A 24449-nucleotide genomic window follows, 5' to 3' on the forward strand; every position below is an offset into this window, starting at 1 on the left:
CTGGGTTTTAGGGAATTTCTCAAGGGCCCAACAGTGAGATCACTCTACCAGGCACAGGATTTGAAACAGTGACCTACCACTCAGGGGCATAACTCAGGGAGCCTCATACTAAATTCATTATATTTAATTATATATACAAGACATCATCCCAGTATCACAAACAATCATTAGAGAGAAATCCATGATTCATAAGATCCCAGGGTCTCTGTGTTTTCCCTCAGCAATTCAGATACATTTTCCTGGTAATTAAGCAACATATTGTTAGGAACAACTGAGTTGTTAGGTACTATGGTTATCAACAGGCGTGGAAAGTTCAGGTTTAGAATATTATTACAAACAAATTCTTGGCCTGGATCTATACTATCTGAACCTGAATTTCCACCTCTAGTTATTTTTTTAAACAGTGCAGCGAGTAATCACTGGCCACGTACTGCATGTGCCTGGAAGACGATTGTACATCCTGGTGAATCAGATGTGCGCGGAGGAGTCAAAGGACAACACGTGTCCAGAAGAGTCCACGATCATTGGTTCAGAAAAATGGAGTCATGTGACGTACTGAGCCTGGGGCCCGCCATGTTCTCCAACTGGGTAAAAGGTTATTTTCGGTCATTCACTGCTTTGTAGAGCTGTAACTGCATCTGTTGTTAGAGGTAAGAGTTCGTTTTAACTAGTTAATAGGAACTTGTAAATAATGCAATTTTATGTTATTTGACGCATGAATAATTAATTGTTAATGATGCTATCAGTTTACGTTTCTAAAATAAATTAATCATGTACCTCATCCTGCTGTGTCTCTTTACAATCCCAGTCACTTGAACATACGTTTGTCGTTAGTCTGGTTGATTATCTATTCAAAAACTCGGTTTATCGAGCTACTTCATCTAACACCAGCAAGTAATTAAACAAACAGCTACACTGTTTAACATGGGGAGGACGGATTCTGTGTTTTGTTGCGTGGTGTACTTTCTTTAACGACCTCACCCTTCTTGTGTCCGACACTCAGCGTTAATTACTATTCTTATTATTTACCGCGAAGTGGCAGAAGTGAAACGTACGAAACGTTAAAGGTGAGGTTTTCAGTATATGTCTACCACGGAGCCTGTGGGAACCTCGGATTGAGTAAATGCACGTGGAAATTTCGAATGGCACCGTGTCATGCAAAAAAGGAAATTGACTGTATTTTCAACCCTTTGAATAGTAAATTATTAATATTTCATATTAGTTATATACTTTTTGCTTTAGGTAGGTATTATACATATGCGTTTTCTGGCCTTGTTTGCCAGAAGTTTTCATTGGGGAGTATTAATAAACTAGACGTCACAATAGGTTTAGGTTTAGACTTGTTCTGCCTATTTAGGCGAACAGAATTGTGTCGATTTAGAACCTGGCACTGCCAGTTGATTTATAACCTGGTGATGTTTTCTGATATATTTCAGATAGGAAGAATATCATTTTATTTGAAGTATCGTGCAATATAACATACAGTGCAAGTGACTTAGTAATATAAATTCAGTGGGCAATGCAGTTCATTATACGCAGTGTTCAACAATGAGATGTTTTGCCTGAAAATAAATTTCATACTAGCGAAAGATCAGTTTAATTTATTAATGATATTAACATTAAACAAACAACAAGGGGCTGTACCTACAACAAAATTATTGCATATGGAAGCAGCTGGTAAACCGTGGGAGAAGTCAAACTTTCCATGCCGGTTATAAGGGTATTTAAGTTATATTCTGAATTTTGAGTGCACAGTGTGCTCCTATGGATGGACCGCATGAAGTAATGATGTAGTGAGATGCAAATCTACTGCAACAGCCTAATCGACACCTAACAACACCTGCAGTGTGGGCTTTCACTTGTTTGAAAAATATTAAGAAAATTGACGTTTTTATGGATGAGTCATATGTATGGTAAAAATATGGACACTTTTTGACATATAGTCACATTTCACATATTGAATTTATAAATTAAAATTTTGTGTAATGTAGGTGTATAATATTACAGGACATAAGGAATTGTACACATCAGAGGTTCACATTTAAGAATTTTCATGGGAGCTGAACATTCCCATGTGACTTTCACAGGCACTTTTCAAAGACAGACTTTAGGGGGCAGTCTGTAGCTCTTTGGCTTATGGGTCTGTGCCTGTGTATAAACCATTGGGTATTCAGATCCCATGGTTATGCCACCATTGGGCCCTTGAGCAGGGCTGTTTATCCCTGCTCCGGTGACACACAGAAAAATACAAGGGAAAGTACCTGCTCAGCTACTACAGAACTGTCTGCAAGGCTTGAGCAATTAATCTTTAGGAGTCAAGGTGCGCAACTAGTGAAATCTGGAGTGTACTCTGAGTTGGACCAGTAATAGTGTCTTTAGAACTGCATCACTCATATCCTCGTCATAAGGTATGTGTTGTAACTGGAATAAGTACGTTGGTGTTTTTAAATTTGTGATGATGTTGCTGTGATGAAGAAATCCTCATTACTCACAGAGGTTTTACAACTCTCAGCTGCAGTCTTTTCAAAAACCATCCCAGTTTTTTTTTTTGTTGAGATTTTTATATCCTGGTGTTTTGACCTTGGTATTTTTTTGGTATTCTAATTCAGGACATTTTCACTGTCATGTATAGACAGAGCAGCAAAGTTTTAAGTGGTTTTTTTTGTGGGTGGGTGGGTGGGTGGGTGACTTCCTTTAGAGCACATTTGATGTCGTCATTTTCTGCTCCTTATTCAAGCTTAGTCATGCACATTCCGGAGCATTGCCTCACATCCTTCAAAAGCCTCTCTTCGGTCAGGAGCTAGACAGAATTCAGTAGTCGGTGGCACTGATCGGCAAGGAAGAATAGCAGAAAACACCTGAAGTTTCTGAGGGGAAATAATTATAGCAAGAATATTTTATTGTCCACTTTTGTGTTTTAAAGGTAAGGTGTCTTCTCTTCCTATTTGATAATGTTTTGTAATATTGTGCTCCTCTTGGTACAAACAATAACCTTCAGTACTGGAAGGACAAGTGGTAAGTCATTTGAATTTACCACAATGTGTCAAAAAAGAGAAGCTCTATAAAACAGTGTTGTTCTTCACTTTTGATAACATTTCCTTTGTGGAGGAAATTGTTTTTCTATACGTTCACCTTCTTGTGGAAATCCATTAAAATGATAAAGTAACTTTACTATAAACAGAAAACTTCAGTGAAGGTTCGCCAGATTATGTACATTTTACATTAACTTTAACTTTTAAGTTTACCTATCTTGTCTTGATTGCTTTAAGTATAGAGGGTCCCTGTGTTATACCTGCCCCCCCCCCCCCCAAATTTATAACAAAATGCAAAATAACTTGTAGTTAGTTACAGTAGGTTGATTTACTTCTCAGTGCGTCGACCCAAAAAGGTTCTTTATTTTTGTTCCTGTCTGTGAGGTTACTGGCTTTCTGATTTACATACCAGATAATACTTACAGATGATAATTTCTGGGAAATTTTGATATGGGGGCATGTCCTGGTTTTTCACCATAAAACAGAAGTGTCATTTAAATTTTCAGAACCATAGTGAATGCTGTTTTTTTTTGTTTTTTTTTACAACCAACATTTTTTTCCACTCTTTTAATATAATTGTGATTGTGGTCTAGTTGTGGACCTCAATTCACAGGAAAAATGTCCATCCATCGTAATAACCTGGCCATACAGTTTCGTGAATATTGGGATTACATTTCCCTTTAATGAGTTTAACGTATTCCATTCCTAAGTACGCATCTAGGTGGGACACAACCTAGCAAACAGTGGTCTTTGAAGAACCTAACCACTGTGTTACCAGCTGCCTATGGAATTCAAATGTAGGGACTGTAAAGCAGTGGGAACAATCAGGGTACTAATTGCCAAAATTCAGCTTTTCCTGCCTTGGTTCTCTTCTTAACTTTATTTGCAAGAAATACATATTTATGGATAACTTTGTCTAGAACAGTGGTTCCCAACTCAGGCCCCATATCATGCCTCTGCTAAGTCACAGCCCTAAGTTATGTTTGTGTTGTTTTTTCTTCCTATTTTTATTCACTTCTTTCTTTAACCAAAAATGGTGGAAGGGGGACAGGGTTATTGTGCTGGCAGTAAAACAGACGACAGGACGACATTGCACTCCATTTGCTAACACAAAGGTCTGACATTACAAAAAAGAATTCTTTGTAATCATACAATCTGTGACCCAATGAAAATAGATAGTGTGTTTGTATGCAAAGCACTGAGACAACTGTATTCATCTTCAGGCAGGCCCTTAACCCTAATTACTGCTTGATGCGGGCTGCCTCTGACCCTAAGCTTTCCTCTCTTGTGTACCAAAAAAGCATCAATTTCCTTCTTTGTGAACTATAAAAAGCATCAGAGAAGCATAAAATTCATTAAAGTAGTAATCGAGGACCAAATGAAAGATATGGGCAAAAGATTTTGACATTTAAATTTTCCTGTAGGTATTGACCTCATTTGAAAAAAGGCAATAATTTGTATGAGTTCCTCGACATTTTCAGAATAAATTTAATTCAATTAAAATTTTTAAGTGGTGCTCTATAGGACAAATGGTGGCTATCTGCTTCATGAGCTGTACTGTCTCTGAAGTTTATTTGACTTTATTGAATATGAATGGAAATATGGTTCTGATTATATGATTTGTACTCATTTTACCTTTAGTGTTTGATAAAACTATTAGGATGACTTTTATTGTGATGTATCATCCTTTCTAGGATAGATTAATTTTCGATTTTTTTTCCCCTATTGTAGATTGGTGTGAATTCCTTATCGATTTAGAAACTGTTTTTATGGCTCAATACAAATCTTTCCTCACCGTGTCTTCTGGTGATGACATACTTCTTTGTTTTATGGGCTTGCTCAGGGTGATTATAGGAGTCTGCCACGTACATAAGTATTCCTAGTTACATTGGTGATGCTCTGGAAAATAAGCTGTGGAGATAAACAGGGTGTTTGTTTCAATGGTGTACAATCCTGTTGTGTTGCTATTAAATTTAAGCAGATGTGACAAGCTTTTTTTAAACTTGTGTCAATTTAGAATCCAATTTAGAATGCAAACATTCTCTCATACCACTCTGCTATAGTCATTTCTTGTAAATTGCCGGACTAAAAAGAATCCGATATCCATAACTTAATCAAAGTGCCTGTCCAGGAGTATTGAAAATTGTTATGCAGATCAGATTTTCCTGTGGCAGACTCTTTGAGATTGAGTTCAGTTCATTTTCATTATCTTACATTTGAAAATACGTAAATGTTTACATATCTGTGGGTACTTCCTCTTCACCGTTATGCCATGTCATGCACGTTTAATGAGATAAGAGATGAAGAGATCATCTACCTAGCATGCACATTTGCCATTTCTCTTAGATCTTATTTGTAAGAAGCTTTTCTTGATATTCACTGTCTTACTAACATTCGTCTTACTCTCTATCTCTCTCCCTTTCTTTCCTTCCCTGCTTCTCAACATTGCAAGGACAGCACCTCTGTTCTTGGGGAGTAAAAATTCCGCATTTTTTCCTATGCTCAAAGTCAGAACCCCAAATAACAGTGCTTTTGTCTTTTTCTTCAGTCTTTTTGCCTCAGAGATCACTTCTTTCCATGAGAATCAATCTGCCTTTTCCTTTCCCAGTATTTCTCGTCTTTCTCTATACGAGCTACTTGCTTACGCACTACTGACTGAGCCGTTACAGTGACTTTTAAAATGGATGTGCGTTCTGTCATTTTTGTCCCTTGGCATCTGTTTATGAAGCTCTGCACCCTCCTTACTTTTGTACCATGGTATTTTTTTGCTGATGCCCATAGAAAAAAAGTCATGGCCAAGCGGCTAAAAGCGAAGTCCGTCACCGGCCAGCCAGAGGGGCCCTATCGCTCGCTGGACCACTTTGAGTCTCTGGCTCGGATGACCTTCGAAGAGACGGACACCTTGGATAAGCTCTTTGATCACGCAGTGCGTCGCTTTGGGAGTGCAGACTGCCTGGGCACCAGAGAAGTACTGAGTGAGGAGAATGAGAAGCAACCCAATGGCAGGGTTTTCAAAAAGGTATGTAGGCTGTGGTAAATGTACCTTTTTTTTGTTAACCATTCACCATTGCGTGTATTAAGCCATTTTAACAGCGTTCCATTACCAATGCAGTTTGGCAGTTTTATTTGAGCCCCATGTATAATCAGTCTGTGAAGTTCACAATGGCAATTTGCTTTTTGTACAATCAAAGAGATTTGAATTGTTCTCTTCTGTAGTTGATTCTTGGAGAGTACAGCTGGCTCTCCTACCAGGACGTGGATGTGGCCGTGGGCCATTTTGGCAGGGGACTGGATGTTTTGGGCCAGCAGCCCAAGAACACTATCGCCATCTTCTGTGAGACCCGCACAGAGTGGATGATCAGCGCCCAGACCTGCTTTAGGCACAACTTTCCATGTAAGCCCCATTCTCCCTCCGCACTTCCTGCACATCTGTGTTATGCTTAATCCAGTGATTGTGCCCTCAGTCATGCTTCAGTGAAGCTTTAGGCCTGGAACACACTGGATGCGTGGCGTGTGCAGCGCAGAACAGCTGCAGCGGGTATCTGCACGGTTGCTACTGCACCGCTGCTATTGCAAGCCCTGTCTTTCTACGCTGATTTTACCTTTGATAATGGATATAAATATTCAATTCTTTATAAATTTAAATATTGTTATAAACATTATACAGCAATCCCTGTGTTTCTTGTGGTCTTTGTTTACCCTCATTCAGAGTGTGAGGGAATACCTGAAAACCACTGCGTTACCTAATGTTCCGTTAACCTATCGTATCAACATAATTATAGCCTACACTGGGTTTACTGCTCTCACTGTATGATACACGTGTAGCTTCCGCTTTCTCCTTTAATGCCACGCAGTTGGAAAAATGGTTAAAATAATATTTAAAAAATATTTGAACTTTTAACTGCCTGTTTTTGCTCAGAGCTGCTCGCCGCATGCGTGAAAAAGAGGTGCCGTTCTGATTCGAGGTGTGAGCTGTGTGTCTGGCACGGCAGTGTGGCCGCTCTTATCTCTTAACACGGGCACTGGAATGCAGTGCACGCACCATGCAGCCAGTGTGCCCCGGGCCTTATCCATTCAGTAATAGTATCATTTTTTTTTAATGATCTCTCTTTCTTGCAGTGGTCACTTTATACGCAACTTTAGGAGAGGAGGCGGTGGCCTATGGGCTGAACGAATGTGGGGCCACTCATCTCATCACCAGCCTGGAGTTGTTGGAGACCAAACTGAAGGTACCTGCTTTGGCTTTCACCTAAAGCAGAGAACCTTAATGTCTCCTGCAGTTATACATGAATGTTTTCAAGCTCTTGAGATACTTTTGCCAGTATTTCATTTGGTTTCTTGCAGTGTATTTTAGATGATATTAGTGTTAAATGGTCATTGGTATGAATGACTTGTTGTGTTTAGGCATCAAGTGAGGTGTATCTGTTAAACATGTTTTCAGATAGTGGCTCTTTGCCCTTCTGGTTTTCATTAGTGCTATGAGTTTATGTACAACCTTATTCCATGAGTTTGCGTAGGGTTGTGTAGATACCGTGATAATAAACCATTTGCTTACCTACATGATTCATCCCTTTACAGAACGTGCTGTCAAAGGTACCTAATCTGAAGCATGTTATCTATGTGGACAAAAAGAAGATCAGCAATACTGGATATCCAGAGGATCTGCAGATTCACACCATGCAGGCAGTGCAGGAGCTGGGAGCCAAATCTGATAACCGTGAGTGCTGAGCCGCTGAAGACTGATCAGTTCACAATTCCGATCATCTAGAGACACAGCTCTATCAGACAGGCAAATGATCTGGATGATCTTTTATCTCACTGATATAGAGCAGTACCAGTAAGGTTGTTTTGCTGTCTGTTTATGGCATGGCTTACGATCACTTTGCTTCTGGAGCAACGATAACTTGATTGCAATCTCCTGCAGTGTCTGTACAAGCCCAGAGGCCACAGCCCTCCGATCTGGCAGTCATCATGTACACCAGTGGTTCCACCGGACGGCCTAAAGGTGTCACTATGATCCATAGCAACCTAATTGCTGGTATGACGGGACAGTGCGAAAGGATCCCAGGCCTCGGGTGAGTAGATGTAGAATAGCCAAAATCTAGCCAGGCTAGTTTAATCGCCAAGATTTTTCTAAATGCCGGTATAGTACTGCTTTTTAGGTATGCGGGTACCTGCTCACCATAACTACAACAGCAGTACTTCCTCTGCCCTTTTGTCATTGCCTGCTGATCTGGGCAAGATGACGCTGCCACCTACTAGACATAAATAATTAGTTACCTTACACATGCACAGTCGATCCACACTGATGTGAATGATTTCCGCTGGACGTGAAAATGTGGGCTAAACACACACTGATTGTAGCCCCTGATAAAGAAATTTCAGTTCCCCTCATACACAACTGAAAGAAGTGCACGTAGAAAAGTGAAGTATGAATTGCCCTTATCCTCTGAGGCTTTTCAGGCGTGTATTTGTAACTATAGACTTTTATTCATGATGTGTACCCTCATTGGGACAATATAAAATTGCTGCTATAATTGATACTCATGGAAACCTGCTAATTTAACATCAGGGCACATTTAAAAATATAACTATGCTGTATTTTCCTGTGTATCTACCTAGATGACGAAAACACGCACACTCACGCATCATTCTCTGTTGTTGCCTTGAAATTCAAACCATTATAGGTAAATAATTATTGTAACTGGATGGGCAGAAAATGGCAAGGAAAATTCTTCCCACATAGTTCATCCCAAAGTGTTTTAGTTTAATAAGGTTCTCTAGTTAGGAAGCATTTTGCATAAACAATCCTTTATTAGTTAAGATGGTACCTGTGTATATGTATTTGGTGCATGTATAAAGATAAAATATGTATGTCGTGTATACTTACAAACATTATATCAGAGGTATATGAAGTCCTTATAGAAAATAGGAAAATAATTTGAATTTTCATGTTAGTTTGTTGTTTAAGTTTATATTTGTTCTTCAATAGGCCAAAGGACACATACATCGGCTACCTCCCGCTTGCCCATGTACTGGAGATGACAGCAGAGATGTCGTGTGTCACCCACGGCTGTCGCGTCGGGTACTCCTCACCTCTGACGCTGTCTGATCAGGTAGACCTCCATCCTCAGCCTCACCTCAGGGCTCTGTCAGAAGACATCACATTTTTATAAAGTGAGCTAATCATGTTTTTTTCTCTCTCTCTCTCTCCCCCCCCCAGTCATCAAAAATCAAAAAAGGGACCAAGGGGGACTGCTCTGTGCTGAAGCCCACTTTGATAGCGGCAGTTCCGGTAGGAAGGGTCTCTCTGATGTCACAGGCTTGGTGAAGGACCGTAGGATATACTGATTTATACTATATGGACAAGAGTAGTGGGGCACCTGGCCATTACACCTACGGGAACTTTAATGACACCCCATTCTATGTAGTCGGTCCCCCCTTTGCAGCTATTACAGCTGCTGCTCTTCTGGGAAGGCCTTCCACAAGATGTTGGAGTGTGTCTGGGGGAATTTTGCCCATTCGTCCAGAAGAGCATTTGTGAGGTCAGGCACTGATGTTGGACATGAAGGCCAGGCTCGCAATCCCCGTCCTAGTTCATCCCAAAGGTGTTCAAGGTGTTGAGGTCAGGGCTCTGTACCGGCCTGTCAAGTTCTTGTACACCAAACACATCACTGGTACACAGTCAAGCTGGAGCAGAAAAGGACATTTCCCAAACTGTTCCATATATTTGGAAGCATAGAATTGCATAGCAAGACATTTTGGACAATTCTATGCTTCCAGCAGTTATAGCTGCAAAGGGGCGGCAACTCCATACTGATGCCTATGGATTTAGAATGTGATGTCATAAAAGTTCCTGTGGGTGTTACGGTCAAGTGTCCCAATACTTTTTGTCCATATAGTGTATTTTGGATCACTAGTGTTAATTCATTTTTCTGCCATTTTTTTTTCTAGAAAACAAGACTAAATGTTCCAAATGTTAAATTATATATTTTACCCTTGCTATCATTGCTTAGCTTAAAAAACCTCTGATCTGATTGCCTCTAGGGTTAAAGAAGGTAATTTCCTTCTGCTGTAGAAAGTCAAATTCTGCAAGCAAATAAGTGATAAACAAACCACCTCCTCATGTTTTCGCTTGTTTACAGGAAATCATGGACCGCATATACAAAAATGTAACGAGCAAAGTACAGGAGATGAACTACGTACAAAGAACGCTCTTCAAGCTAGGCTTCAGCTACAAGATGGAGCAGCTCAAACGGGGGTATGACGCCCCACTCTGCAACATGTAAGTCCCTACACTCTCCTGCAGGGGCGCTTATCTCTATGCATTCCTCTGATCTGCGTTATATAGTTTATATAGTTATTGAAAGTCGATCCACACTGATCATGCCAGTGCTGGGCGCACACACACCACTCACAACTACAGACGATTTGGCTACTGCAGTTTACCTTTGCATCTATTTGGAACCTGGAGGAAGTTCCTCGGCAACACGAGAAGAACATACAAACTCCACACTTATAGAGCTGGGGAGGGAATGGAACTCTCCAGAGGTGTGGGCACCCACCCCAGCCACGCCTTCTCATATTTATTGCATGTAATTAAAAAAAAATACTGGTTTGACCACATCAGGAATGTAATACAAATTTTAGTAATCATCTTCCTTTATACTGTTAAGAATGAGTATTCTCTGGGTCCCAAGGGTTGCTGATTAGTTCAAATAAGTGGAATGTTTTATTTATCCATCTGGAGGGCTTTGGGTTGTGGGATGTCACCTGAGAAAATCCAGTGCCGCCAAAAGAATTTCTTTCTGCAGTGTAGCATGGTGGTGGTCATTTTTAGTGTTTCTTACCCTTTATTTTGGGATGTATTACTGAAAAACAGCTGCTTCCTGTACGGATCAGTGTCAAGCATCAGTGTGTGTGTAAATGCTTATCAGTGCTAAAAGCAATTTTATTTTATTTATTTTTTTGCCATTGAGTGCTGGACGCCTATCTTCATAGTTGAAAATGTTTGTGCTTGAATATCAATTGAGAAATATATTTTTAAAGCGATTGAATGATTATGCATAGTTTAAAAAATAATGCAAAAGTATGACATTGCTTAAGACACTGGATCATCAGTACTGGTACTGATTTTATGATTTTTGTAATAACTATATTATGTCAATTTTCCTTAATATCATGATGGACTGATTACTCAGTATCCTGCTCTATGTTACAGGCTGCTGTTTAAGAAGGTCAGGGCTCTCCTGGGGGGGAATGTCCGCATGATGCTATCTGGAGGGGCCCCCCTGTCTTCAGCCACACAGCGCTTCATGAATGTCTGTTTCTGCTGCCCGATTGGCCAGGGCTACGGTCTAACTGAGACGTGCGGTGCTGGGACCATCACTGAAGGTGCGGGAACGGTCGCCGTGGCGATGTGCTGGCACTTCGTGCAGTCTGTCAGCATGCATGCTGTCTGACTTGTAGACATTGGTCTGTCTCTCTGCCATGCCACAGGTGCTCAGATGCAATATCTAAGGAGTAGGAATAAGTTACACTTTAGCCAGGATGGTGATGTGCTTTGTCCTCCTTTGTCCAGATTCAGTTATAGTCCTTTATAATGGTAATAATCAACTGATCTGATGTTGAAGAAACCAGAGTTAACCTAAGCTAATGTGGGAGGGGTTTAGGGTCAGCTATTTTTTGGAAATCTGTGGCCAGATGTACTTGCTTTTATGTAAGGACAAGAAATTTGTAATTCTCATAAAGCCCTTTTGCATGAATGTTGTTGTTTTTTTTATATTTTTTTTTATAAATTTATATTTACTGCTATTTGTTACTGCTAAAATATGGGCGATGTAACAGATTTTGTTTACTTCTGGAACTTTGAACTTCGGAACTTAGTTGTGTTTCTGATGCTTCTTGTAAAATGTTTATGGTTTTGAAAGGTTGCAGAATTAAAATTATAAACCCAATTTAATTTTAATTTTTATCTATAGTGGCAGATTATAGCACGGGCAGAGTTGGGGCCCCTCTCATCTGCTGTGAGATCAAGCTGCGCGATTGGGTCGAAGGTAAGTTAAAAAGCTGCTGTTACAAATGATGACTTACAGCAAACTTTAAATGGTGTTTCTCAGCCCGATCATCAGGGACCCCCAGTCCTCCCAGTTCTCCACCGTGAGAAAAAACTTAGGCTGTCTGGGGATCCCTGAGGACTGTGTTGAGAAGCACTGCTTTAAAACCCTGTACGCCATTTGTTAGTAAGTGGTTTGTGTTTCTTTCTCTGTAGATCATGTTTTCTGTGTGACTCTGCCCTGTAGGAAGGTTTACTACTGCTGTGCTGCTTCTCACATGGTCATTTCACTTGTATTATCTACAGCTACCATAGTCAGCTTGCTACTTTGTTTTTGTTTGTTGGTTTGTTTTTCACCAAGCTGTTCTGTTAATGGGGGGAAAAAATGATTTTTCTGAAGGTTGCACTGTGCAATTGTCTGTGACAAAGGTCATTTGGAGACCTGTGTATGATTGATATCAAGCTTAGCAAGCTGAAGCTCGTGTCCGTGACCGTGGCTAATTAACCGTGACTGAAGGATACCAGCAAACCTTGTTCTGTCCTCACAGAAAGTTTGTTTAGAAAAACTTGGTAAGAGGTTTTTGAAAGAGTGATATTATCAGAAGAGATTAGGCTGCCTCAGATGTAAGATTTCTTGTAATTATAGAAGGGGATCTTAGATATGCGTATGACACTCACTATTAGAGCAGTATACTTTTTGACATTGATATTCACATTATGAAATCGACCGAGTAGATTTCCTGACTGAAGGGGAAAGTGCTTGATGGTCCCATTATTGTGTTGTCTAGGTGGTTACACAGCACAGGATAAACCCCATCCTAGAGGAGAGGTGGTCATCGGTGGTCCCAATGTTGCTATGGGCTACTACAAGAGTGAACATTTAAACGAAGACTTCTTTGTGGATGAGGATGGACAGCGCTGGTTCTGCACAGGAGACGTGGGTGAGATCCACTCAGACGGGTGCCTGCAGATTGTTGGTGAGTTCCTTTGTAAAGTTTACTCTATCGGCGCACTTAAGTGTTTTGTGGATGAGATCAGTGCCCCCTACTGCATATTTAGGCGAATGCATATTGTCTGATGCTGTCCTCTTCTAACATGATAAACAGGCAAAAGGCTAATCCAGGGTGTGTTTTATTTTGTAATATTCATTAGTTTGTTTTGATACCCATATATTCTTGCCATGAATATAGTCCCACTTGCTGACATGGTTTTTAGAGTCAACTAACTAACATTACGTGTAACTGTCATTTTTTTTTTATTGTAGTGCATCTACTAGTATCAACTAGTATATCTGTGACATTTGTTTAGTGTTTTTACCCAGAAAACAGGGACATGCTAGCAATTTAATATGCATCTTCCGTAATCCAGAACAGGATTGTGGAACCTACTGTTTAGTAGTTTTGGTATCACTTTACAATAAAGCACCCTTTTGTCACTTGTAAATGGTACTAGCTCATTAATAAAAAGAAAACTGCTATAACTGTGTTTTAAAATGATCTATTAACTTACAAAGTGTTACAACCTAATTAATAACCAGATTGTAAACCATTCATAGACTGGTATCCTTATTGTAAAGTGGCACCGTAGTTTTAACTTAATGAACTGTAGCTTCTTCCCAACCTGACCAGTTTATAGACATTTAGGCTATGTACTGTACAACAGATTAACATATCTGTAACACATGGTTTAATAACAGGGTTATCATTAAACCATGTATATCATTGGCTTTAACAGGTTTTGTATTAATGCTGCACTATGTTTGAATTTTTGTTTCACACCAATATTTTTTGGTCGTTTAGTTATTTTTCATTGTAGAGGTGAATTAAAGTTTTGCTATACAACTCTGTACTGCTAAAATGCATAGCTTTGGAACCGATTCTAAACGATGCTGCATCTTGTAAATTTAAATAGTTTTATGCTTTTCCATTAAAAAATCTTCTGTTTTGTCTTTGAATAATGAAATGACTGCTTACCGTTATACTTGTTTATTTTACTATGTTGTGTAAAATAGTTAGCCCTGAGGTTGAGGTTATCGAACAGTTAATTTCTCCTTTATTATTTATTTCGGGGTCACCTGACAGGGCTTTAAAGTATCCCATGGAAAGCTAAGTTTGATTTAATTTGCTGATCCACAGATCGTAAGAAGGACCTTGTTAAGCTGCAAGCTGGAGAGTATGTCTCTCTTGGCAAAGTGGAGTCTGCCCTGAAAAGCTGCTCGCTGATTGACAACATATGTGCCTATGCCAACAGGTATGTCCATCTCTGCTCCCACCACATCACTTTCAGGTTTATATGCAGGTTATTTTTTTTTTTTGTAAATGCTGCTTCTCCAATAAAAATTCATTCAACGTCTTGCCTTGTCCTGCAGTGACCAGAACTATGTTATAAGTTTTGTGGTGCCAAATCAGAAGCAGCTGACAGCATTGGCTGGTAAAAAGGAAATTGAAGGAACTTGGGAGGAAATCTGTAACCACTCAGTGATGGAGTCTGCAGTTCTTCAGGCCATCAAGGAGGTTGCTGTGTCGTGTAAGTCTAGCTTGGGGTGTTACACGGAAAACAGTAAATACTCATATCTCACCTTAAATTCTACCACAACAGCAGCCCTACACAGAGGTGGGATAGGGGATGATTCCATAAGGGATGATTCCAGGGGCCCCAAAAAATTTGAAACTTAATTGGATCGGTCTGGCTTGTGGGCCCAGTGCGATGTGCCAAAACCCATAGTTGTATCCCTGGCCCCAAGCAAATCATGGCCTAAATACTTCATATTTTCTCCATAGTTCAGCTGCAGCGGTTTGAGATTCCTGTCAAGGTGCGGCTCAGTCCAGAGCCCTGGACCCCGGAGACGGGCCTGGTCACAGATGCCTTCAAACTGAAAAGGAGGGAGCTGAAGAACCACTATCTCAATGATATTGAGAGAATGTATGGAGGGAAGTAGGATCTAAATCCTGACCAAAACATCCCATAATTCTGTCTGTGTGCCATGGCATATCAGGGCGTGTATTCCCAGGCACCTATAGATTTAGTAAACTTTTGTAATTTTCAGCTAGTGTCCATTTGCCTTTATACATTTTGTACAAAATGCTGTATATGTAAAAAATGACTAATGGAACAGAAACTTTTTGATGAAAGTGCGTGTAAAGTGATGTGTAAATTTACAGATCAGTGTTTCTCAGCTTGCTCCTTGGGGACCCCCAGGCGGTCCAGGATTCTGCTCTCTGCCAGTCAGTCTGCAACACACATGGGTCATCTGGGGGTCCCCAAGGACTGGGCTGGCAATGGCTGTCATAGGTTAAGGTTCAACTCTGAAGGGTCAATGCTTGCACAGTTCTCTGGGCAGCCAGTGCTGGCCAAGTTTACACCTGCTGTATAGATTTAAGGGTTTAAAAGTTCAGTGAATACATTATACAATACATATTAAAATAGAACATCATGTATCCAGCTATCGAAATTTAAAGGTTTATTGTCCATTGGTCCTTGCAACGTAGGAATTTTTCATTGCACTTGTTTTTCTGCTTAATATTATATTATTTTGTTTTGAATTATGGCATTTTTTGCTTACTTCTAAATAATTTTTTTTTTAATTTTTTTTTGCTAGCTTTATTTATTTCGTCTAATGTCAAAACATTTCTCTCCTAAGGACAATTGTCTGGCATTATTCTGAAGCCTTGTAAAGTCAATTTCGTTAAAGCTTGAATACTTTTTGAGTCAACTGGTTGAAATTAACTTATAAAAGTGTGTTATGATGGAGCACTGTGTGTGCTGACACATATGTGTATATATACAGTTGTGGTTTCTTTACTGGCTGGTACAGTGTGTACAGTTAAGAAACTCGAAGTCCTATTATTCCAGGAAAAACTTTACGCACATTTTGCTCGCAACCCTCTTTTTGATTTGTTAAAATTATCCTGTGTAATTCATTTTAATGAAAATGCTGGACCCATGCACTTAGCCAACGTCTACAATGCATTAGTACTGTATTGAGTAATTTGATAGGACTAAATTTCAGCACTCACTATGTTGGGTTCACCTACACCTTCTGTCCTTAAACTATTGACTTTTCTAATTAGAAAATCAACCAAACAATGTAAATTTGGCCCTCTGTGTTGTCAGGCCTTGGCGATTCACGGGGTCATGTTTAAAGGTGTATGTCAACCAAAGTGCCATGGCTTATTTTTGATTTGTTCTCAGGGTTACAATGATACATTTCTAAAAGCCTGCAGCCAATCAACTCTGTAAATGTTGCTATTTCAAAGGATTTTGATTTTGAGAATATCTAACTTATCAAATGCTTTGTATTATGTGCCAAGACATCGGGGCATTATGTATTTGTGTGTCTATGTGTGAGAGTAAGTGTGTTTTTAATGTCAATCGTTAGTTTTGTTCAAAGTTGCTGAACTTTTTGCAAATAAATGTTTTTCCAAAAAATTAAATGGAATCCGATGACTGCACTCACCTGAGCTGTATTAGACGGAGGTCCCACTTAGCCCCAAGCGGTTCTTTCTGGGGTGTCTTGATTAGTACCCACTCACCAGGTACCAGAGTGTGACCTCCGTCAATGGGATCTTCCCACACGTCGGAAACCTGTTGGAAGGCAGACTGAACGGCATTGGTGAGCTTAATGCAATAATCAACCAGGCTATCACTAGCAAGGTGAACGTCTGCCTTTTTCAGATCTATGCTGTCGGGAAGATGCGTCGGACACCCTGTGATGATCCCAAATGGGCTCAAACCAGTGCTTTTGTTGGTCGTCGCTCTGATGCTGCAGAGAACGACTGGCAGTGCCTGAGGCCAAGGCACTCCTTACTGATGATATTTGGACAGCCTGTTTTTGATGACTGTTCATCCTCTCCACTTGTCCCGAAGACTGTGGGTGATGAGGGCGGTGGAATGACCATTCAATGCCCATGAGTCGGCTGATCTCTTGACAGACTGCTCCAGTGAAATGTGTTCCTTGGTCTGAGTCGATTAGGCATGGTATGCCCCAGCGTGGAATGTAGTCTTTGACTAGTGTCTTTGCGGTGTGTGTGGCTTTGGCTTTTCAGCAGGGAACTGCTTCCACCCACCTTGAGAATTTGTTAACAATGACAACCACATCTGAATATCTGTGACTTCGGCAGAGTGATGTAGTCCACTTGGAGATGGGGAAAGGGGCCAGGCGGAGCAGGCGCCACTAGGTTTGATGTCAGCGTTCCCTCGACCATTGAGGACTATCGGTATACAACGCCAAGTTGGGATTATGCAACGCCGTTTCTTGAGTGTGGACGGCTTCTTTCATGACAGTTACTATTTCCACACAGTCGTGATCGATCTCTTCCATGACAGTTACTATTTCCACACAGTCGTGATCGATCTCTTCCATGACCGTTACTATTTCCACACAGTCGTGATCGATCTCTTCTTCTGGTAACAGGGTGGCAGGGTTGTTTGAACTAGCTGTTGGGTGTTTCCAAGACCGTTGACTACTTAGCCCATCGGGATGCTGTGACTTGTGATGCTCTGTTTAGTGTCAGGAGAGTGTGGACAGCATGTGGGCCATCTCACCACCAGAGTTTGATCCAGCACCAGGCTTCAGACGGTGATGACCGGCTCTCAGCCATGGCCCCAATCCGAGTGCCCCGTTGCCCAATTTTGCCAAATAGTAGACTACTGGTTGCTGCAGGCCACCATGATCTTGTGTTAGTCATGTAGCCACTCTTCTCATGAACATGCAAGATGGACATCTGGCCCGTGTCTGGAATTCCCAGGGCCGGAGCTTTGCACAGTGCATCTTTCAGCTCTTGGAAAGCCTTCAACTGAAGTTCATTCATCTCAACATGATCTTTGGAGTCTTTCCTGCCTTTCAGTAGATCATTGAGTGGTTGAACTATTTCGGTGCAGGAATCCACCCATGTCCTGTTATAATTGCATAGTCCCAGGAAGCAGCGCAGCCATGTCTTTAGCCCCCCCCCCCCTTTTTTTTTTTTGGATGTGGGAGCTCTTTGGAGCATTTATCTACAGGCTGTATTGCGTCTGCTTGTCCCTTTGGGACATGTAGAGCTGTCCTTGTCCCCTCTCCAGGGATGAGTCAGTGATGTAGTACTCACAGCACTCATCTTTTTGCTTCTTTTTTCCATTGTGGCCTTTAATTCTTCCTCCAGTGTGAAGCGTTGTTCTTTCCGATCCTTCTTCCGACCTTCAGCAGGATGCAGCCGCTCTGCTGGCATAGGCGCTTGTGGAGGAGGGGGTGCAGGAGGGACAGGTGGAAGAGCAGTCACAGGCAGGGCTGGTGTTGGAGGAGGAGGAGGAGGAGGAATAGGTGGAGTCACCCATGTGGTTGCTCCACCCCCCAGGGGTCGCTCAGCGTTTCCTGCATTCGAAGCCATTTGCAGCTGATTCGTTAACAAAGCAATATGATTTTTGCTCATCTCGGCTCTGCAGTTCGCTAACTCCCTCTAAAGCATCTCTCTCCTCTTCTGCCCTCACTCGCAGCATCGGGACTCGCAGCATCGGCACTCACACGCACAGGTTGCTCTTCTGCCGGCGCCCGCTCTCTGTCAGACAGCTGTTTGTTCTTTTCATGGACATCAGTTAAAACAGCAACTTGCTCATGCAAACTCTTCTGTTCTAAGCCAGCATTAGTTTTTGCAATCACGTTTTTCCGACGGCAAATCTGACCCAGCACAAGAAGTGTCCACTGCAACTGTTTTTTCCCCCATCTCCGATGCGCTGTGCTTTTCCACATGCTCTTTGCATGTCATCCAAAGACCAAATGCCGCCGCTATCTGTATTGATGTACTTCTCACGGATGTCAGCAGCTGTCGACTTCAAGGCTGTGTCCAGATATTCACTGAGATTTTCCATCATTTACTCTGGAGGCTCCATTCCTCCCATCTCAGTGGTCGGCCTTGCAGAAACATTAATTCTACTATCAAATTTCCTAGATAAGGCCCTGTTTGATGGAACAGCTACAGATTATGAGCTGTAAACTCTGTTTTATCCCGAACAGTAAACGGCGAAAGCACAGTTTCATTCTCCTGTTTTTTCCCCAAACAGTAAACAGCTGTTTTTTATTTTCCCAAACAGTAAAACGGAAAACTCTTGCAAGAGAATGCTGTTTCTATCCTGTTACAGCAACGGAAAAGCTTCTTTATAGTTGACTGATCTTTTTTGAGCTCACGACAAATATCTCACAATTAGTTACGTTTACTTCATCAAACATCTTTCTGATTGGGTGTTTGAGCAGGAGAGAGGCTATTTTCAACCTTCAGCCAATGACAAGAGGAAGATCTTACCTCAGTTGATTTGCACGCTTAATTGTCTTCAGTCATCCAGCATTAATTAGTCTCTCGGCCTTGTCTCTCACCGATCCTGTTCATAACCCCAACTGATAGATTTCTTTAGTGAAACCTCAGATTCTTTTGGTTGAATGATGAGGCAGGTTCCTTAAGCTTAAGCAGTTTATTAAGACAGAATGAAGATGTTACGGGAAGGTGTCTCACACGGCCGGTTCTGCGTCTGTCTGCCCCCCCCTGAGGGCAGCAGGCCCTTTATCTGTGGTCTTCACACAGACTCCTGGAGCCGGAGGTTCAGACGGCCTTGGTGAGAGTAAGTCGTATGAGATATGCAAAGAACATGATGAGCGAGTAGGAAGGACAGAAAGAAATATAAAATAAGAAATATTAAAGCTATAAATGAATGAAGTAAATGAACATAATTAAATAACTACAAATTAACTAGGGAAATCCCTCACTTTATTTACTATACTTATATACTATACTATACTATACTATACTATACTTCAAGATGACCTCAGCCTCCTGCCCCTGCCACAGGCTGTGACTTGCCCATCAAGGACTGCAAGCCCAGCTCTCCAATCCCCTCCACTCTGCTGACCAGGTGAGGAAAGTGCTGGAAAGGCACAGACAGTCTGCGGGGCCTGATGGAATCTGCCCCAGGGTGCTGCAGACGTCAGCCAGCCAGCTCTGTGGGGTCCTGCAATACCTGACCTCCTACCCTCTGAGTCTGCAGAAGGTGCCACAGCTCAGGATGCTGCTCTTAGCAATCAATGTATTGTGATTGAGTCATGAACAATTGCTGATTATTGCTTGTTTATTAACAATTATTGATTGCCTGGTTACATCGTTCGCTGGTGTTTCCTTGTGCAAAACTTGTGACTAGCTATTTAAACATAAACCTACAGAATAAAAAAATTAAACATTATTCCTCTATTCCCACTACTTCTAACTCTTCTCATGCGCTTTTGCGTAAGTTAGCTCCGGTGCTTGTGGTGAACCAATCAGCAGAGTTTATCGCTATTCTTTAGTACTTTGGTGTGAAATACTTTTTTCATCAGCTCTACAAATGCCAAAATGTACCCCTAGTTATTGAATGACCCAATAGCAAATACTGTGCTGGAGGACAGGTTTTTAAAATGGTCAAACTTGCTCACTTTGACAAACATAAAATCATAGTTTTACACCAACATAAACATAAACATAAGCGAAACATTTTCTATGATGGCATGTGTACAATCACCACGTTTACAAGGTTTGGGGTGGAAAATCCCTGTGAATCTGAAAATTCCCGAATATTCAGCTTATTTGGGCCCATTATTAAAAATGCAAAATTAAAGGCACTGAAAAGTTTATAAGGTACCACAAGAAACACGAGAGCTGCGGCATACCCAAGCCAAGATGCATAAATAGCAGTCTTTTTTACCAAAAATACTTTTTAATATTAACAATATAGTATGCACGTACACTAACAAGTATTAAATAATACTGATATTTATAACATCACTGTCCAATGAAAAATACATATTTCTAAAAATCCATTATATGTGGAGTGTGAAACAACATATATTCTTATATAACATATAAGAACCTCTTTACAAAAATATTCAACACAACATAATGAGACACCCTTAGATACTTAAGTCAAACATATTTCTATCATCTTTCCTCAGCTAGTACCCCACCTCCTTCAGACAAGAAAAGGGCCCAGTCTTCTGGCTGCCTTCTTGGTTGAAAAGGTTATGTCTGGGATTGCACGCCTAACCGGCCGTTGACAATGCCCATTGTTACCACCAGGTGCCACCATGGCTATTTTTTTCCTGTAGTCCAGGGTTATTCAACTCACGGTCCTCGAGGTCCGAGCACTGCTGGTTTTCCAGCCTTCCTTTACCTGTCAGTCAGGTGTGAAGCCTCTGACCAATCAGAATCAGTAATTATTAAACAACTACCTGGGAGAACTGAAAACACGGCCTGGATTTGGAATCGAGGTCCAGAGTTGAAGAACCCTGCTGTAGTCTGTATCTCATATTGATTTGCCCATTTTTGGGAAGCTACTTAGTGGCAGCAAAGGGAAGACAACATTTAACCTGAATGTGATAAAAAAAGAAAAACATTATATAGATGAAGATCTATTCCTATATACTGTACGTCAGACATATAACGTGTTCATATCGTTTTTAATATTCCTGAAGGCTGCAGTTTCACAGTAGATCTGCCCCCAGCTCAACTTCCCCCTCACAATTATTTTTTCTCCCAAAATACAATACTTGTACTAAAATGGCTCTTATTAATGCCTCAACAAGCTACACCTCTGTGCCTTTCATCAGAAGATCACAGGTTTCAGTTCCACCTCAGCAGTATATTACATATCTGTGGGCCAATTGGCAAGGCCGAGCCCCCAAGGCGATGCGAGGTGGCTGCCCACGTGCGTGACCCCCCCCCCAGCTTCCTCTCACCTGTATGTGTGCCTGATGGAGAGCAAGATAAGGTAGGCAAGACAGAGAATTTCCCAAGGGGATTAATAAAGTATCACTATTCTATATGCATCCATCATCCGGCCCAGGTTACTGATTCTTTGCATTGTTCACTATGAGTAATTTAGAGATACTAGTTGAATTAACTGCCTGTTTTTATACTGGCAGAAAAAAACCCAAACCTGAGATGAACAGGGACTCCTACTCTGAGCCTTTCTGTGTGATGCCACCCACTGTGGAATTACTATACTGACTGTTAACAGCAAGCATTAAAACAAAGAAACATTATGGCAATGACACTATGGAATACTATTTTTGTATAATCAACTGTGAATTTCATTCACAGAGCTGTAATAGTAAATTATTAGAAGGTTAAATAAAGTTATAGCCCACAACTATGGTTTTTAAAACATCTTTTATAAAAGCATATCGCAATTGAAGCATTATGATGTTATAATCGTAACAATCTTAACATGGTACGCGAGCTAATGCCCTTCAGACATGAAAAATAAGCTAACAGAGAGGCCAAGAGATCAATCATTAATTTACATGTGGCCATGTAAGTTTTCATGGATGGATGGTTAGACAACACTGGAACACTTCTTGGGTTTAGGATGTCAGAAAGCAGGAGGACTGACTTGCTTTTAAATGCCGATTTAGGATTAACGTTTCTTGAATTATGTTCACAAATAAGTTACTTATTCAGCCTCCTGCCAGCTTCAATGACAAACCCGATTTTTGCAAGGCCCTTGTAATTCAAGAAAATTGAAATTTTTCCCGTTTCCTAACATTAATTGGTTCAGAAATTTGATGGCGACATTTAAACACAAAACATCCTACACGTCTATGTATAGACATGGGAAGTGCTTTGCATGACATCTAAACATAGGAGGACAAGTGTGTCCATCTCTCCATCCTTCTTCTGCTCATTCTGGTCAAGGTCACTGGGCCTACAAAATAATTTAAATTAGAATTAAATACCCAGTTAGTATTCTGAAATACTGGAAACATTTGTTCCTGTAAAAAAATAAAATGTAGTTAGCAAATATTTATTAAATATTTTTTATGCATTCCCCATTTCATACAAACGTAGTGATTCCGTAGTTAATTTGTAGTTATTTAATTATGTTCATTTACTTCATTCATTTATAGCTTTAATATTTCTTATTTTATATTTCTTTCTGTCCTTGCTACTCACTCATCATGTTCCTTGCATATCTCATACGACTTACTCTCACCAAGGCCGTCTGAACCTCCGGCTCCAGGAGTCTGTGTGAAGACCACAGATAAAGGGCCTGCTGCCCTCAGGGGGGGCAGACAGACGCAGAACCGGCCGTGTGTGACATCTTCCTGTAACATCTTCATTCTGTCCAGTAAACTGCTTAAGTTAAAGGAACCTACCTCATATTTCGACTCTGAAAGAACCTGAGGTCAGAAGATCAGATAAGAAAAGAAACAGAAAATCACAATCACAAAAAAATTAAGCACTAAAGAACCAAAACCTATTGATATTCATATAAGCCAAAAGTGTGATTTTATAAATGTATTTATTTATTTGATAAATGTTTGTTTAACAAACAATCAAACTATCATCTCAACTGACTATTTACATTAAAATAAACTAGGTCTGTGTGTGGGTACATTTCTTCATATTCTATGCTGTGCGGTGTGGCCGTGTGGATTATAACTCTGTACATCATTATTACTTACAGAATGGTAAAGATCCCAGAGATCACAAAACCTGTGAAGCTCTGAACCCATTAGCTGATATTGCATTACTTGCTATTTCTACCATTTCATCAGCATAGCGCTGTGCCTCCATCTTCCATAACTGTTTATCTAATACAAGGTCAGCAGGAGCTAGGATTGCATCCCCAGAAACAGAGTCCCCAAGGACTGGATGCCAGGCTATCGCAGGGCACCAAGGACGAATGGAGAATGTGCAGAATCCACACGTGAAATCAGTCCTACTGTTGGACAATTCTGCAATAAATCTTTAAATTCCTAAATGAGTATAGTATTTATATCGTTCAATGCATCATAATGGTGAGCGTGAGCCAATTCCAGGAAGCACTGGAAAAAAATAAACATGCAATGTCTGCTTGCTGTTTTTTGTTGACGAAAACTGGACATGTTTTGTTCTGATTTATTTCCAATTATTGTTTTCCTAGCAAACCAACAACATGTCAACAAGACTCCCTCTATTTTTATGTGACGTTTTCAAGTAATCAGCTGTGTAAGACGAAAGTTTCCTATGTATCAAGTTTCCATGCGTAGGAAAAAAAGGCACGACAACAAGAATTCTGAATAAATGGTTCAGTTAGCCTACAGAAACATACATGTGGACATTTAGTATCTCAAAAAGACAAAATAATTAATGAATAATGAATCATAAACCTCCGACTATACAACAAAAAAAAACGGCAACATTTTCCTATAACAAAACGTCCATTAAGCTGTTATTAAATGCAGCAGGTGGTTATTTGGGAGACTTTCTAGTCTTTCTAGAAAAAGATTAGAAAGCTCAAATGCATATCGCTGTTTCACCTTCTCACAAGGTTAATGTGATAGAAGTTACAAACTTTCCACAACAGAATACCACAGGTTATACAGA

The 24449-nt window shown here is 40.6% G+C and overlaps 1 protein-coding gene and 1 long non-coding RNA gene across 7 annotated transcripts; one reads left to right on the forward strand and one right to left on the reverse strand.

The window, feature by feature from the left end:
• Positions 1-537: 537 nt before the first annotated feature.
• Positions 538-16520, forward strand: LOC111855292 (long-chain-fatty-acid--CoA ligase 4-like). 5 transcript variants are annotated; one of them, XM_023834165.2, is made up of 15 exons: positions 538-650; positions 5814-6051; positions 6249-6426; positions 7152-7261; positions 7611-7749; positions 7957-8107; positions 9025-9148; positions 9256-9327; positions 10178-10317; positions 11254-11426; positions 12014-12088; positions 12876-13064; positions 14223-14337; positions 14456-14613; positions 14868-16520. In XM_023834165.2, exons 2-15 carry the CDS (start codon positions 5824-5826, stop codon positions 15023-15025), a joined length of 2010 nt encoding a protein of 669 aa, XP_023689933.2. In that variant the 5' UTR covers positions 538-650; positions 5814-5823; the 3' UTR covers positions 15026-16520. The 5 variants fall into 5 exon arrangements, with proteins under 5 accessions (XP_023689933.2, XP_023689929.2, XP_023689930.2 ...); XM_023834161.2 differs by having other exon boundaries at positions 554-650; positions 5485-6051; XM_023834162.2 differs by having other exon boundaries at positions 581-650; positions 5490-6051.
• Positions 8991-19619, reverse strand: LOC111855293 (uncharacterized). 2 transcript variants are annotated; one of them, XR_002840847.2, is made up of 3 exons: positions 19362-19619; positions 16544-16671; positions 8991-9181 (listed from the first exon to the last, which is right to left on the reverse strand). It is a non-coding gene; the product is annotated as an uncharacterized lncRNA (long non-coding RNA). The 2 variants fall into 2 exon arrangements; XR_002840846.2 differs by lacking the exon at positions 8991-9181 and adding an exon at positions 10156-11548.
• Positions 19620-24449: the final 4830 nt, after the last annotated feature.

Source organism: Paramormyrops kingsleyae, chromosome 18, assembly GCF_048594095.1.
Source record: "Paramormyrops kingsleyae isolate MSU_618 chromosome 18, PKINGS_0.4, whole genome shotgun sequence".
Classification (NCBI taxonomy): domain Eukaryota; kingdom Metazoa; phylum Chordata; class Actinopteri; order Osteoglossiformes; family Mormyridae; genus Paramormyrops; species Paramormyrops kingsleyae.